General features: G+C 34.0%; 2 protein-coding genes and 1 long non-coding RNA gene across 3 annotated transcripts; 2 read left to right on the top strand and 1 right to left on the bottom strand.

Annotated features, from left to right (window-relative positions):
* The first annotated feature begins 5,050 nt into the window (after positions 1-5,050).
* On the top strand, positions 5,051-10,691 carry LOC132032534 (mitochondrial dicarboxylate/tricarboxylate transporter DTC). Its single transcript, XM_059422172.1, has 6 exons — positions 5,051-5,262; positions 6,954-7,037; positions 7,942-8,003; positions 9,170-9,531; positions 10,029-10,243; positions 10,334-10,691. The coding sequence occupies exons 1-6, from the start codon at positions 5,149-5,151 to the stop codon at positions 10,388-10,390; spliced, it is 894 nt and encodes a 297-aa protein (XP_059278155.1). The 5' UTR covers positions 5,051-5,148; the 3' UTR covers positions 10,391-10,691.
* Positions 8,010-8,934, top strand: LOC132032535 (uncharacterized). Its single transcript, XR_009408502.1, has 2 exons — positions 8,010-8,788; positions 8,822-8,934. It is a non-coding gene; the product is annotated as an uncharacterized LOC132032535 (long non-coding RNA).
* Positions 10,692-11,397: 706 nt separating the features above from the next.
* Positions 11,398-14,602, bottom strand: LOC132032533 (GDSL esterase/lipase At1g09390-like). The gene is made up of 5 exons (XM_059422171.1): positions 13,726-14,602; positions 13,075-13,260; positions 12,678-12,835; positions 12,299-12,569; positions 11,398-11,786 (listed from the first exon to the last, which is right to left on the bottom strand). Exons 1-5 carry the CDS (start codon positions 13,979-13,981, stop codon positions 11,548-11,550), a joined length of 1,110 nt encoding a protein of 369 aa, XP_059278154.1. The 5' UTR covers positions 13,982-14,602; the 3' UTR covers positions 11,398-11,547.
* Between the last annotated feature and the right edge of the window lie 94 nt (positions 14,603-14,696).

The following is a 14,696-nucleotide window of genomic DNA, read 5'->3' as shown; positions in this document are numbered from 1 at the left end:
CCCATCGTTGGGAGAACAAAGTCACACTCTTAGCCGTGGTCGGCTATTTGACTCCCATTCAAAGACACATGCGCCTGCATCATCAGATCACACGCCGATTGATCGGCAACCCAGCCTTTGCGTCCCCTCGGGGACGAGGAGACCGGTGCTCCTGCAGAAGGCGTCGTGCCGGCGCAGGACGCCGTGCCGCTCGGGGACGCCGTGCGCGTAGGCCGCGTGTCGTCGCCGCAGACCGGTGGAGGACACCATCCGGTAGACGAGGCGGATGAGGCCGATCCCCATCCTGCAGGGCGTTCACTTCGGCTCAGTCCATCCGCGCCCATTCCAGTCGGTGGCGCTCACTCCGGGGACTCACCTACGTTTACGCCGGCTTCTCCACTTGCCGAGGATACCCCGGCTCGGCCACCGCGCCCGAGCTAGAACGATAATGGAGTGAGCGTGACACCTGACTGGCGTGCGTTACGCGCTTCATTAGCCGATGGTGAACCCCCGTGAGGAATTTAGAGGGACCCAGGATTCTTGACTTGCTTGAGTTTCTCTCTCTCTCTTTCTTTCTTTCTTTCTCTCTCTCTCTCTCTTTCTTTCTTTCTTGATCCCTAAGTATTTAAAATGCTTATTTGTTCATTTAAATTATTTATTTAAATATATATATATATATATATATATATATATATATATATATATATATATATATGTTACTCATTATTTAGTAATGTTTTATATTTTAGGATTCACAAACTGGTCCACTCGCAGCCACCCACTGTGCGTTTTCTCACGGGTCCGTTTGAGCCGCCGGTGTCTTCCCATGACCACCGAGCCACGTAAGCTTTTTATTAAAATTTCCTTTTATTCAACATAAGGTCAATATTTAATATATATATATTTGATTATTTAGAGTACTTATTTTAAATACGTATATTACTATTATTTATTTTGATATTTTTTAGGATCTCACGCGGCCGGTCCACAGTGAATTCATTCAGAGCATTTTCGTCACCTCGATGCGTAGGTGTGTCTTCACGGAGACTACCGAGCGCATGTAAGTTTTTTTTTTACTTAAAAACTACTTTTATTCAATATAAGGTAAATATTTATTTAATTTTTATAACCTTTACTTGGACTTCGAACAAGATTCCGGTCTGTGAGACTACTCATATTCACCATCACACCCATCCGAGGAGCCTACGTACCCATCCGTGAGCTCACTGTGCGCCCGTTGACACACAAAGTTTGATTAAATAAATAACGTTAATGTATTCAATATAAATAAGAAATGGTACTAATTATTATATACTTTTCAGGTTCATCCTTCTACGCTCGAGTGCCACCCACGAGGAAGTGGTTGAGTCTCGGCATCTAGCTCACCTCGAGGTTCTCCAGGCGTTTTCACGGAACAGATCCCCAGGCGAAGCACGTTCTAGTCAAGGGCGCACGGGACAGGGAAGAGGGAGACGATCAAGACTTGGAGCGTCCTGCTATTAAGAGGGAAGAAGGATCACGGAGACCCGGGCGCGGGGATGAACAGCCTTAGGGCCTAGGGATAGCCCTGCGACAACATGGGACCCATCCACGATAGTGTATATAAATTAAATTATACACCTTATCGTAAATATTATATATTTTTTGCATATTTATATATATTATATTAGTTTTTATTATTATTTATAGTTTCACATCCTAAATTGATAAAAAAAAAAAAAAAAAAAAAAACCGACACGTTCGAAATAAAGTTAAGCATTAATTTAAAATAAGCATTTAAACCCTAAAAGATAAATAACGTAAAGCCAATGACTACAAGTCTTCAAACAAAAAGGACTTTAAGATTTTTCAACTACTAAAACGACAATCCAAAGTATGGCGTATTCTTATATATTGAGCCTATCTTATTAATTGTACAAATATAAGTAGGGTTCTATATAAAATATTGAAGTTTCGAGTATCAAAGCATGATTAATATACGGCTAAACTACGTAAAAAGGAGTGAAATGGAAAATGGCGACTACTATAGCGCAAGAAAATAATGCGCTATAGCTAATATCTATCTATCTATAACGCAAGAAAATACCGAGTTATAGGATCGTTTAAGAAAAGTCATAGCGAAGATTTCAACATGGTCTAAAGCACTTAACAACGTTCGTTATTTTTAATGCTTTTTAGCGCAAGAAATAATCGCACTAAAGGTACATTGGTAACTTTTTTTTGTTGGTATTTTGGTTCAATTTTTTTTTTTTTAAGCCATTTTTGTTCCGGACTCTCTTTTTGTTTCGCACGTGGTATTCAGTACCCGCTTTAACACTTGACTAACTTTATATTCCGCTGAGTAGGATTCGACAAGGGCCTGAATCGGTGAATATACAATTTCCTTTTATCAATCTTGATCCGTGTATAAATTTTGGAATTATGGACCTAGTCGAACCGGAGAGCCTGAGAGTCCCACAGATATTATAGAACTATGATAGGTACCATATGAAATTGGCCGGCAAGATACGACTTATTTAAATTCAACTATCGTAAATGCATTCTATATTTACTTACGTTACCAATTGACAATACTAATCCATTTTCCCTTAGCAAAATTCCCTTCAATCCCCCTTTTAGTTGATGACAAGATGATATCTTGAGCAATTATATATCAAGGACCCCTGACACATAGACGCGTTAGAAGTATTCTAGTATGCATAGAAGAAGTTCACTTTGGGAGAAATCACTCTTTATTAAGACAATTATATTCCAAAGCTCGAACCGAGTCTTTAATTATTAAGTAGGCATTTGGCCATGAAAATCAAATATTTTTTACTTTATTTGGTATTTTGGAGTTGGAGTTGTGTTTAGTTATATTTTTTGCATAGAATATTTAGTTGTTTGAATGTATTGAAAGTGAAAAAAGTGGAAAAACAAGTTTTTGTTGTTTTTCAAATTTTTTTTAAATACAACCGCAAACGTATTTAATTTTAATAAAACACCATAAAAGAATAAAACAAAAAATATTTCGAAAAAAAAAAAAAAAAAAGAATAATCCTCGTAACGGGCCGTAAGTACTTGGCTTTTGGTTGTATTACTCCAACAAGAGTCTGTATCAAGCAAAGGCAAAAAGTGCCTTATGTTAACAGCAACTCCTAATTTATTTGGGTTTCTTCAATTGGAAGAATCGTCATCATCTCTACTTTAACGTGCTGCCCATATTTTTATCTGAAATTCCATTTTAAGAAAATGCCCCATCAACAATTAAATATATTTGGTGTTCTTGAAAGAATCCTTTCAAGAAGACAGTTATGACAATTTGTTTTTATTTTCAACTTGTATGTGAAATAATACCCGTTACTCATTTGTTGCTTCAACTATAGCAATATAAGATTTTTTTAGTCATACACCACATATCATCAGTGAGAGAACCATTAAATTTTGAATATAAAAATGTAAATACACGAAGAAGTCAAGAGTACTGAATACTTATTATATATACATAAAAAAATAATTTAATACTATTATATATGTGGTGCAACTTCGATCCTCGCATATCACTTGCAAACTTACAATTCACTTGGATTTAAACAGAATTTAATTTATGAATGAAGCTTAGCTACTTCTTTTTGCACGCACTAAATACAACATTGATACTTTATCTTTTTCTTCGCTTTCACCTTTTTCTACCTTGTTACATAACTCATAAGAAATAAAAAGAATTTCATATCATATCTTAAAAATCTTGACAATTTTGAGATACATCATGATTTTTTAAAACAAGTGATCATAATTCAATTTCAGTATTTTAATTTAGTTATCCTTGGGAAATTTACTTGATAGTGATGTACTACACCAAATAAATAATATGAGGCCAAAGTTTGAAATAGCAAATTTTCAAACAATCATTAAAGCAAAGTCTATCACCTTTTCGCTATCTTGAAGAATAAATTAGAAGTTGTCAATGTATGTTAATTCCTTTCTCCAACTTTAGCAGATTATTATGGATTTTTTTTCTTTCTAAAATTACAAAAGGATTCTTTTCATAGCCCAATACATTTTGTATGAATAGACTATATAATATGATAAAAATCAAATATTATGTTCAATTTGATAGAATCTTTGTTCAGGACCACGGAATGGGATAAGGTATCTACCTGATGAATTTTGCCACAATAGTCGTTTTCTACCTCTCGAATAATGCCAAACTTATTTTCATTAAAATTTTAGAACTCTTAGTTCTAACTTCAATATTTGAGAAAGGTGAGTGATCTAAAATCGGGCTATTGAATCAAAATTATACTCCATATATTTTGTATGAGTGAAAAATATCATATATTGATACCAAAATTTATTTAATTTAAAGCTAAAAGGATGAGAGGAGACTTTTATTCCAAGGTGCCCTCCATTTCATAGTCTTTTATGCCTCTTTTTAATAAGTCACTCCCATTGTGAAAATTTAAAATCTTCAATTCTTAATATTTTTTATTTCATTCTTAATAATTTGCACTTCAAAGGAATTGACATGACATGTGGAAGCCGCCATACATTAGGAATTTTTTGGTATATCACAAATATTTAGCTTATGAGTCAAACATCATCATATAAAATGTGAAAAATAATATGTAGAGAAAAATAATCTCTAATACCTACATACAACTTGAATATATTTTTCTTTTTTATAAAAGTCTCATATGCACATTAGCAATGTCCAGGAAGGGCCACTCCTTGGAAGGGCTGCATCATAAGGGGTATAATGTACACAGTCTACCTAATACAAGCATGAGTGAATGCTTCAACGATTTTAGCTCGTGACCTATATTATTTTACTGAGAAAAAGTATTTCTAATTTCTAAAAGTGTAATATTCTCAAAATCAAGGGCCAATAGCACATCCAATAAATAAATGCAGTCTTATTCACACATAAAAATTGATCCAACCACCTCATGAGAAAGGCCACAAAAGAGTTTTCCCTTCTTATTGGCTCAAAAAGAGACATGCCATTAATTAAAAAAGAAAAAAAGAGCTGCTATTTGTTTGTTTATTTATTCCAACTGTATATAAATAGCTGTTTTCCCTTTCCATTTATTTCTCCTTTTTGTGTGTAAACCCTCAAAGTGCTTCTTCAGTCTCCCATTCTCTCTTTGAAATCTAAAGAGAAAAAAAAAAAGAGGCTAAAAAAGAAGAATGGGTGAGAAGCCTAAATCTGGAGGTGTTTGGCCAACTGTTAAGCCATTTGTTAATGGAGGTGCTTCTGGTATGCTTGCCACTTGTGTTATTCAACCCATTGATATGATTAAGGTAATAACTTAGAACACATTTAATCATTTATGGTTATTGTTTTTCTTGTTTGTTTAGTGTTCTTGTTTGTAAAGATCCTGCCTTTTTTGATGTTTTTGAGGTTTTGAGATGTGTTTGGTTAGTTTAAGGTAATTTACCCATAAAGATTTGATTTTTTGGTATTGCTTTTCTTGTGTTTAGTGTTCTTGATTTGTAAAGATAGTGTCTTTTTGATGTTTTTGATTTTTTTTGGGGGGATTTTGAGATGTGTTTGGATGGTTGGTTGGGTTCAGATCTTGGATCAAGTGATTGTGTTGTTGGGATTGTCTTGATTTTGTTGTTATTAATGTTGATGGTGGTGCTTCTGGTATGCTTGTTATTCAACCCATTGATATGATTAAGGTAATAATTTACCCTTAAAGATTTGATTTTTATGGATATAACTGTGGTTTTTTAGTGTTCTTGTTTGTAAAGATCCTGCCTTTTTTGATGTTTTTGAGGTTTTTTTTTGGGTTTTGAGATGTGTTTGGTTTAGTGGGTTTTAAATGTAATTTACGGATAAAGATTTGATTATTATGGGTAACACACTTGATTGATCTTTATGGGTATTGTTTTTCTTGTTTGTAAAGATCCTGCCTTTTTTTGATGTTTTTGAGGTTTTGAGATGTGTTTGGTTAGTGGGGTTTAAGGTAATTTACCCATAAAGATTTGATTTTTCTTTATGGGTATTGCTTTTCTTGTTTGTTTAGTGTTCTTGTTTGTAAAGATCCTGCCTTTTTTGATGTTTTTGAGTTTTGAGATGTGTTTGAGATGTTTAAGTTTGGATTTGATTTTTCTTTATGGGTATTGCTTTTCTTGTTTGTTTAGTGTTCTTGTTTGTAAAGATCCTGCCTTTTTTGATGTTTTTGAGTTTTGAGATGTGTTTGGTAAGTGCCTTGAATTCAGATTACAATAATAACAACAAAATCAAGATAAAACCTCACTCACTATGCTTTGTTTGTTAGTGATCTTGTTTAGTAAAGATGGTGTCTTTTTGATGTATTGAATGTCTTTTTTGGTTTTGAGATGTGTTTTGGTTAGTGGGTCGGGTTTAGATCTTGGATCAAGTGAGTGTCTTTGTTGGGTTTGTCTTGTTTTTGTTGTGTTTATGTTTTGTTGGGATGTATGGTTTTGAACTTTTGGTGTGTATTTGGTGACTTCAGATCTTGGATAAAATGGGATTTTGTTTAAATGTCTCCCCAGAGGCGGATCTATGATTTTTATAACATGGGTGCACCACTAAAATAGAGTGAAAAAAAGTATTAAGTCGGAAATGACCCCTTTTTCTCTAGGTAAATAACTCAACATGCAACCAAATGCACTGTTTAGCCTTTTTGGAGTTTGGTTGCTAGTTGATAATACTAGAGCAATTCTAGATATAAAATATCTAGTTTGGCGGAAAGACCATGAGTTCACAACAACAACATGCTAATGTGATCCCACAAGTGGGGCACCATAGTAATGCTATAAATCTGCCCTCCAGTATGTCACATTTCTTTTCAATTTAGAGTTGTTTTGTAGTGAATGAACAAGGCCGTGAAAGACTGAATCTTTGGGGCTTTTTTCTTATGCAATATAGTCTAAAGTCTGAATCTTGCAGTTTGTGAGGCTATTTTTTTAAAGTTTGATGGGATCTATTCTGATTTATAGTACCTTTTTTTCTTTGATGGCAGGTGAGGATACAATTGGGTCAGGGATCAGCAGTTGATGTCACCAAGACCATGCTTAAAAATGAAGGCTTTGGTGCCTTTTACAAGGTTTGTTCCCCTTTAGATTTATATCTATGTATGGTTGACTTGGTCATTGATTACCTTAATTTAAAAAAAAAAAAAAAAAAAAAAAGCACCTTGGTCGCTGATTATAATGTTTGCACCTTTTACTTGTTGATCTCTGACTAGAATGAATCTTTATACTACTTCATGTGATCCTGAAAAATTTAGATGTCCAAAAGGAACAATTTGAAAAAAATTCATCCAATGATAGTGCACTTGGATAAAATCAACAAGAAAATTAGATGATACTTTGCTCTAGAAATGAGCTAGTGAAAATCTTTCTGCATTTAATACAAATGTTTTACGTCCTGCAATGCCCTTATTTTGTGTGACGTTATGGAGATACTCTGATTCAAACTTTTGATTGGTCAATGCTACAACAACATACCCCGTTTAATCCCACAAGTGGGTTCTGGGGAGGGTGGTGTGTGTGTGCAGATCTTACCCCTAACTCGGGAGGAAGAGAGGCTGTTTCCAATGATTAGCCAATGCTATAGTTATAATATATCATGGATTAGATAGGTGTGGGTAACATTAATTGAACTCCATAAGGTGAGAGTACTTAGGGAAAATATATTATCCTACCTAAAATCTGGATGATTTTGCTTCAAAGACAATTGAGAAAGATCAAATATTATAAAATTTAGGTACCATAGTTTCAAATGATCAGTTGGACTTCCCAATGCTTGAATAATCTTGACCCTGAGATGGTCGATATCCTTTCAATTTAAGGCTGATGTTTTATATCAAGGTTGTCTAAAGTAATATCATGCATGTTGGATAAGCTTCACTGAAAGCTGATGGTTGGATGCACTTCCCCTTTAACTTTTATGTTGTATGGTTATTTTTTGTGATTTCATGCTATCAATTATTTTATCATCTTGTGCAGGGTCTGTCAGCTGGGCTTCTTAGGCAGGCAACCTACACAACAGCCCGACTTGGGTCATTCAGGTGATTGTTTGTTCTATATTTTATCTTTTCCCCCTTCAGAATGAGTCGGTCTGTCTAAGGTTTTCAAATGCTATTGGTATATGTCAACAACAACGTGCCCAGTGTAATCCCACTCAAGTAGGGTCTGGGGAGGGTAGAGTGTACGCAGACCTTACCCCTACCATGGTAGGTAGAGAGGCTGTTTCTATTGATATATGTCAAGGTTCATAATACTTTGCACAGCCCTTAGGATAGCCTTCTATTGTTCTTTGATGCATCTTGGCTCATCGTTGTGACACGTCATACCCCCCACAACTATGTCTTATACATAATATACTAGTGTGCAATAAATTGGAGTTTTCCCGAAAAACATTGCCAGTTTCAATTTTTTTTTTTTTTTTTTTTGAGGTTTTCAAAGTAATAGTGATACCTAGATAGATGTGCTTATTGGTTTTATTCTATTGTGCTTTTCTACTAATTTTATTTGCAAGATGTGTGATGTGGTAGTTGGACCTCCATTGGGATTCAGACGTTTGCTAAAATTTTATGTGTATTGAAATATTGAGCTGGCACAGCTTCTGGAAATAATTGGCGTGTAAAACAAAAGCAGCAGGTAGAAGGAAAAGTGATGTGATGAATTTTAGAAAAATACAAAGGTTTACTTCACCTACTCCATGCATGATTGAAGTGTCGAGTGTAGCTACTAGTGTAAAAACCACATGGAACACTCTGATTGTTAAGAAATATTTTGGTGTTCCATCCTTTATGTGAATCAATGAGAATCCGTTGTCTTTTTTCTTGGGAAGGTAAGTTGGTAGGCCATCTTTCAGGGATTTTAGGACATTCGAAATTTGTGCAACCGGACGCTGCATTTTGCATGTAACTAGCCTATGGCTATCATTAAATAAAATGTGCCTATTTTTTTCTGTTTTCTGTGCCCTTCAGCAAAGAGTGTAAGACCTTGAAGTTTTGTGATTTAAAGTTAAGCTCAATGTTTTCTTTAGAACAAAGAGGACCTAGCTATAAACGAGTATATTTTTGGTTATTTTGGGGATGAATTTTTAATAGTCCAACTTAGTGCTGTTATGCCTTTGCTTGATAAGATCCTTTGTATATTCATCCATTAAAAGAAAAAGAATAAAAAAGTAGGACTGACTTTTTTGCCTTCTGGTTTTTTCTTGAAATAGAATTCTGACAAACAAGGCCATTGAGGCGAATGACGGGAAGCCCTTACCTCTATACCAAAAGGCTTTGTGTGGTCTGACAGCTGGAGCAATTGGTGCATCTGTTGGCAGTCCAGCAGATTTGGCCCTCATCCGTATGCAAGCTGATGCTACTGTGCCTTTAGCACAGAGACGTAATTATAAAAATGCATTCCATGCACTCGGCCGTATTGTGGCTGATGAAGGAGTTCTAGCCCTCTGGAAAGGTGCTGGCCCCACAGTTGTAAGGGCAATGGCATTGAATATGGGAATGCTTGCCTCTTATGATCAGAGTGTGGAGTTCTGTAGGGACAACCTTGGCCTGGGCGAGGCAGCTACAGTAGTAGGTAAGATAATTTTTAGTACAAATGTTTCCAAGGACCTTGATTTTATAGCCAGTTTGCAAGCTTACAAAATCTGATTATTTTATAAAGTGCTTTTTGTCAGTTGGAGAGTTGTCGTTTGTGTTTGGCTAATCATTTTGAAAAACACTTTTGCCACTGTTAGAGCAGTACTTTCTGCTTGGCCAATGTTTCAAAAGTGTTTTTTGTCAGAATTACTTTTGGAGAAGCGCAGTTAGTGTTTGGTTAATCATTTTGAAAAACCCTTTTACCAATATTAGAGCAATACTTTGTGCTTGCCCAATGGTCCAAAAGTGCTTTTGGGCAAAACTACTTTTCTTAACTTTTGAAAAACAGTTTCTGCTACTGCTCAGGAGCGCCTAATTTTTTCCTCTAAAAGCTTGGCTAAACACTCTAAAATGAGGTCAATGTTTTATATCTCCTATGAGCTCAATGTTTCTCATTCTTACAACTAAAACCTCTCCCTTTTCCTAAAATCACAGGGGCCAGCACTGTTTCTGGATTCTTTGCTGCTGCTTGCAGTTTACCATTTGATTATGTCAAGACTCAGATTCAGAAAATGCAGCCAGATGCTGAAGGAAAATTTCCCTACACTGGTTCTCTCGATTGTGCCATGAAGACTTTGAAGGCTGGAGGACCCTTCAAATTTTACACTGGATTTCCAGTATATTGCGTTAGGATTGCCCCTCACGTTATGGTATGTTTCCCTCTGTTTCTCCTAACTTTTGTTATCTCGGTTTTGTGTCAGCTTTTAATGTATGTTTGCTTCTTTCTTTTGCCTATACAGATGACATGGATTTTCCTTAACCAAATTCAGAAGGTGGAGAAGAAAATCGGATTGTGATCCTCTCAAGTTGAGCTCTATTAGAAATAACATCTTTGTCTTGTTGTATTAGTACTGTTTTCGCTCTTTCTTTATTTCACGCATTCAAAGTGAAAAGGCTGCTTGAAAGATTTTTGTGGTGATACATTGACTCGCGGAAATTTAGGTTAGGCATTTGGTACTTTTTGATATTCCGACCAATTTAGTTTTGGGAGGACTCTGCTTTATCCACATTGATGGCAAGATTCTTTTAGCTGAATAATCAGTGTACTTCAAAAAATTTCCTGAAGTAAGTTTTATGGAGGTTTACACCAATTCAGGCGTGTCATTGTGAGCTTTATATTGTTACCTATTTTTTGCTATTCTTAAATGCTCAAGTTTCATTTGTTAGTATCTATCCTGGTATGAGCTATTGAGTATTTGAGTAAGAGCCCGTTTGGATTGGCTTATAAGTTGGTCAAACCAGCTTATAAGTTATTTTTTAAATTATTTGGGTATTTGGTAAAAAAGAAAACAATTTAAATTAAGTTAAAAAATACTTAAAATAAGTCAAAATTAGGAAGTTGTTCAGCTCCAATTTTTTTTTTTTTTGGGGTTAAAAGTCATTGGATTTGATTAACAACTTTACCCTTTCATTTCCTACGCTAATTCCAATACTATCTTTATCTCTAAAAACCTTTTAGGCATTTTCATTAAAAAACGTAACTGTTTATTTATAAAATAATTTTCAACACTTACGTTTAAAAGTCATTTTTTTTTTTCAGTTAATCCAAACTGGGTCTAAAAATGCATCCAAATGTTATGCTCCATTTGGATACAGTATTAGTTTTTCATGCACCTATCTTTGTCTCTTATCATTTGTTCAGATTGTTTAAAATTTTTATCCCTTGTCTATGCATTTTATGTACAGAATCGTGCTTATGAATCTGATTTTTGATTTTGTGAGGAATAGTCTGCATTGTAGCACATAATTCTATGGCATGATTGGATTAAATACAAAACAAAATGATCTATGTTTTGTTTACCGGTTCACAGTGTTTTATTTTTCTGATCTCCTATGAAAAGAGTCATATAACTAAAAGAACATCTGTCATGGACCATAAAATCTTCACCCTAGATTTTTAACCAGAACAAAACTGTACTATCTCATTGATTAACAAGGTGTCTTTAGTACCATATCAAGGTGCGATGTTGCAAAAATTATTGAACTTAAGTGGAGGTGTAGAGTAGTGTGTTGAAAGTATTTTGGAGGCAACAAATCCATTAGCTGCTTCTGTATAGTGAGCACCATCCCAGCTAATGTACTTGGATCTATCCTCACAGATTGTGTAATTTCCTTGCCCACATTTGTTGTTTGATTCAAAGTTGTATGGTTGCCCTCCATATCCACAACACGCCATCAATGGATTCACAAACCCTGCCAAAAAAGAGAACCAATACACAGTAAGAAGTCCGTAAACATTTATCCGCATTAGGCGTATATATCAAACCACACAATCAGTTTGGTTCTACACACTGACGGTGTGGAAAGTATCTACATGTTCATGTTATAAGGTAATTACAAGTAAGTTTGTGTTTGGTTGATCAATTTAAAAAATATTTTTGCCAATATTAGAGTAATAATTTGGGCTTAGCCAAGGTTTCAAAAGTGTTTTTAGGCTCGTCCAAATTCCTCAACTTTCTAAAATAAGAACTTTTGATTTCTCAGAAGCTTGGCCGAACAAGCAATAAATCTCTTTGATACACAACAGATAAAATAACAACCAACAAATTATGATATGTTAAAATATACTGATCGTGTAATATTGTCAGTGTATATAACTTAAAATCCTCATTATAAATATAGTTTTTTAAAAATTTCTAACATGTATATTAGTTCATTATATACTAGTATATGTTTTTTTTATGAGGAGAGAAACAAAGACTTACCATAACTAGAAGCGTTGGCAATGAGATCATATTTGATGGAGAAGATATCAACATACACAATGGTGATATTCTTCAATTCATCTCTTAATTTTTCACAAAGGAGTTGAAGTTTGTCATTGAATATTTTTGCACCTTTATTTAGAGAAACTAAGCATCCATGCTCATCATAATCATTCTCATATTTCTTATAAGTTGCAAGTGATTTAGGCAAGCACCCTAATGGCCCTGTATTGTGTACCCAAAAATACTTTCCACCTTGTTCATAAATTGCCTGCAAATTCAATATAAAATTCAACAAATCCAAAAAATAAAATAATAATAATAATAGTAAAGGAAAAGGAAAAGGGCAAAAAGCAAAAATAAAAAATTCACTATGTACCTTTATAGCATTTTCAATTTCAGAAATGATATCAGGAATTTTGAGGCTAGCTTTTTCATATGAGAGACCACCAAATATTCCATCCAAATCATTTTGTCCAATATCAATTGTGTAAAGTGCATTCCTTAAATCTTCATCTCCTAGCAAATTTCCATCACCTAAGAAGACATAAATAGTTGAATGGTGCAATTATTTTCTTTAGTAATATGAGAAATCTTTAAAGCCAGTTAATGTATGGTCCGAAACTAGATGGATTCAAACTCATAACGTGCATCTAATACATCATGAACTATGCTCTCTAGAACAAAGCTTTAAGGGGTGATAGAATTATTGTCTTGCATCTATATTCCATTTTTCTCTGACACCCAATCATATTGCTTTAATTTGATATATATACCTTTGTCAAATAACTCAAGAGAAAGAGATTGAAACCGATGGAATTGGGCAATTTGGATTGGCAAATTGAAAGAAACTAATCTTGGAAGAGTTTTAGAACCAGCAATAGCAAAATTAACACCATTTTTGAAGTTTGTGCCTATTGACTCCATAAATGGAGTTAAATACTCATTTCCCACACTTTCACCTGCAAAGAAAATAATGAAAATCAAATAAATAAATCAATAAACAAAAAATGATCATGAGGCCAAAAAAAAAAAAAAAAAAACGGATAAACAGAAAATAAAACACTATTGGATACTATTTCATTCTTAACCAGCGATTTCGGGTTTGAGTCCTTAGTATGTAATTGCCTTTGGTAAGAAAGGCTTTACTCCCAAAAATGGGACTTCTCAACACGAATTCAAAAGGGGGTAACAACCATCAGGTGAAAAATCAAAAACTCACAATTTCTTATAGGTAAAAATATTTGAAAAATGATAATAAAAGAGAGACTAATTTAATTATCTAATGATATCACATATGGTTGCGAAACATTAGATACTCTTCTATTCTTAATCTCGAATTCGAGTCCTAAGTATATGATTATCTTTAAAAGCGCTTTATTAAAGCGAATATCAAACATCGGGTGTGTGTCATTAAACCAACTTACATAGAAAATCAATAATTAATCTGCCATCACACATTCGACCAGCTAAATCATGATTAAAGGTGCGTGCTTTTGGAAGTTGTCCGATCATGCCACGTACTATAACATAGCCACCTGTATCAGAATTTGAATCTCCAAAATTTATAATTACTAAATTTTTATTGCACAGTGAATCAACAGATGAAGGGAAAAAAAGACCAAGTAAAATGGAAATTGCAAAAGAGAGAAGGCAAAATATTCTTTCCTTCAAATCCATCATCAAACATCCTTTTTAGAAAACAAACCCTGATCAAATTTGAGTAAAATTGAGGCTAAAAATAGATTAAGTGATAATTTATCTCTAAAAAAGTTGTAAAAGTAACTATGCGAAGATTGATTTCTCTTGATATTGAATTAAAAAAAACTATTTTGATCCCTTTCACAAAATAAAAAGAAGAATTTTATGAACATAAACAGTGTAAGGTTAGTTGATATTAGATAAACAAAATAAGAAATTTTATGTATACGTAATTAAGGATAGTCTGAATTCTATAACAGATAACATAGAAACCAACAAGAGTAACTACTATTTATTGGAGACGATTTTAATTAGCCTATTAATGAATTGTTAAACCGAAACAAAACTGAAGATAATGGCAATTTTAGAAAACGTTACAACTTTCATGTCATTTATTATGAAACTAAACATAAATAAAGAATCAAGTAACTGAAAAGAAAAAGTAACTGCAAGGAAAATATTCTGAAATATTGGAGTTTAGATATCAAGAAAGCCTAAAGATCTTTTTATTTTATGCATTAGAAAACAGGGATACTTGTCATATCTACTAAAGCTATTTACATACAATCCCACGACAAACATTGCTTCAAGGAAAGCGTTCCGCACGTGTTTAAAGACTTAAATTTTGTGTTCTTCATTCATGTTTTCAAGCCTTAATTAATCTTTAGTGTTCTTCTTCATATATATTTTTATAACA

The sequence above is a fragment of the Lycium ferocissimum genome, chromosome 10, assembly GCF_029784015.1.
Source record: "Lycium ferocissimum isolate CSIRO_LF1 chromosome 10, AGI_CSIRO_Lferr_CH_V1, whole genome shotgun sequence".
In the NCBI taxonomy this organism is placed as follows: domain Eukaryota; kingdom Viridiplantae; phylum Streptophyta; class Magnoliopsida; order Solanales; family Solanaceae; genus Lycium; species Lycium ferocissimum.
This window is presented reverse-complemented; position numbering and strand designations above follow the sequence as displayed.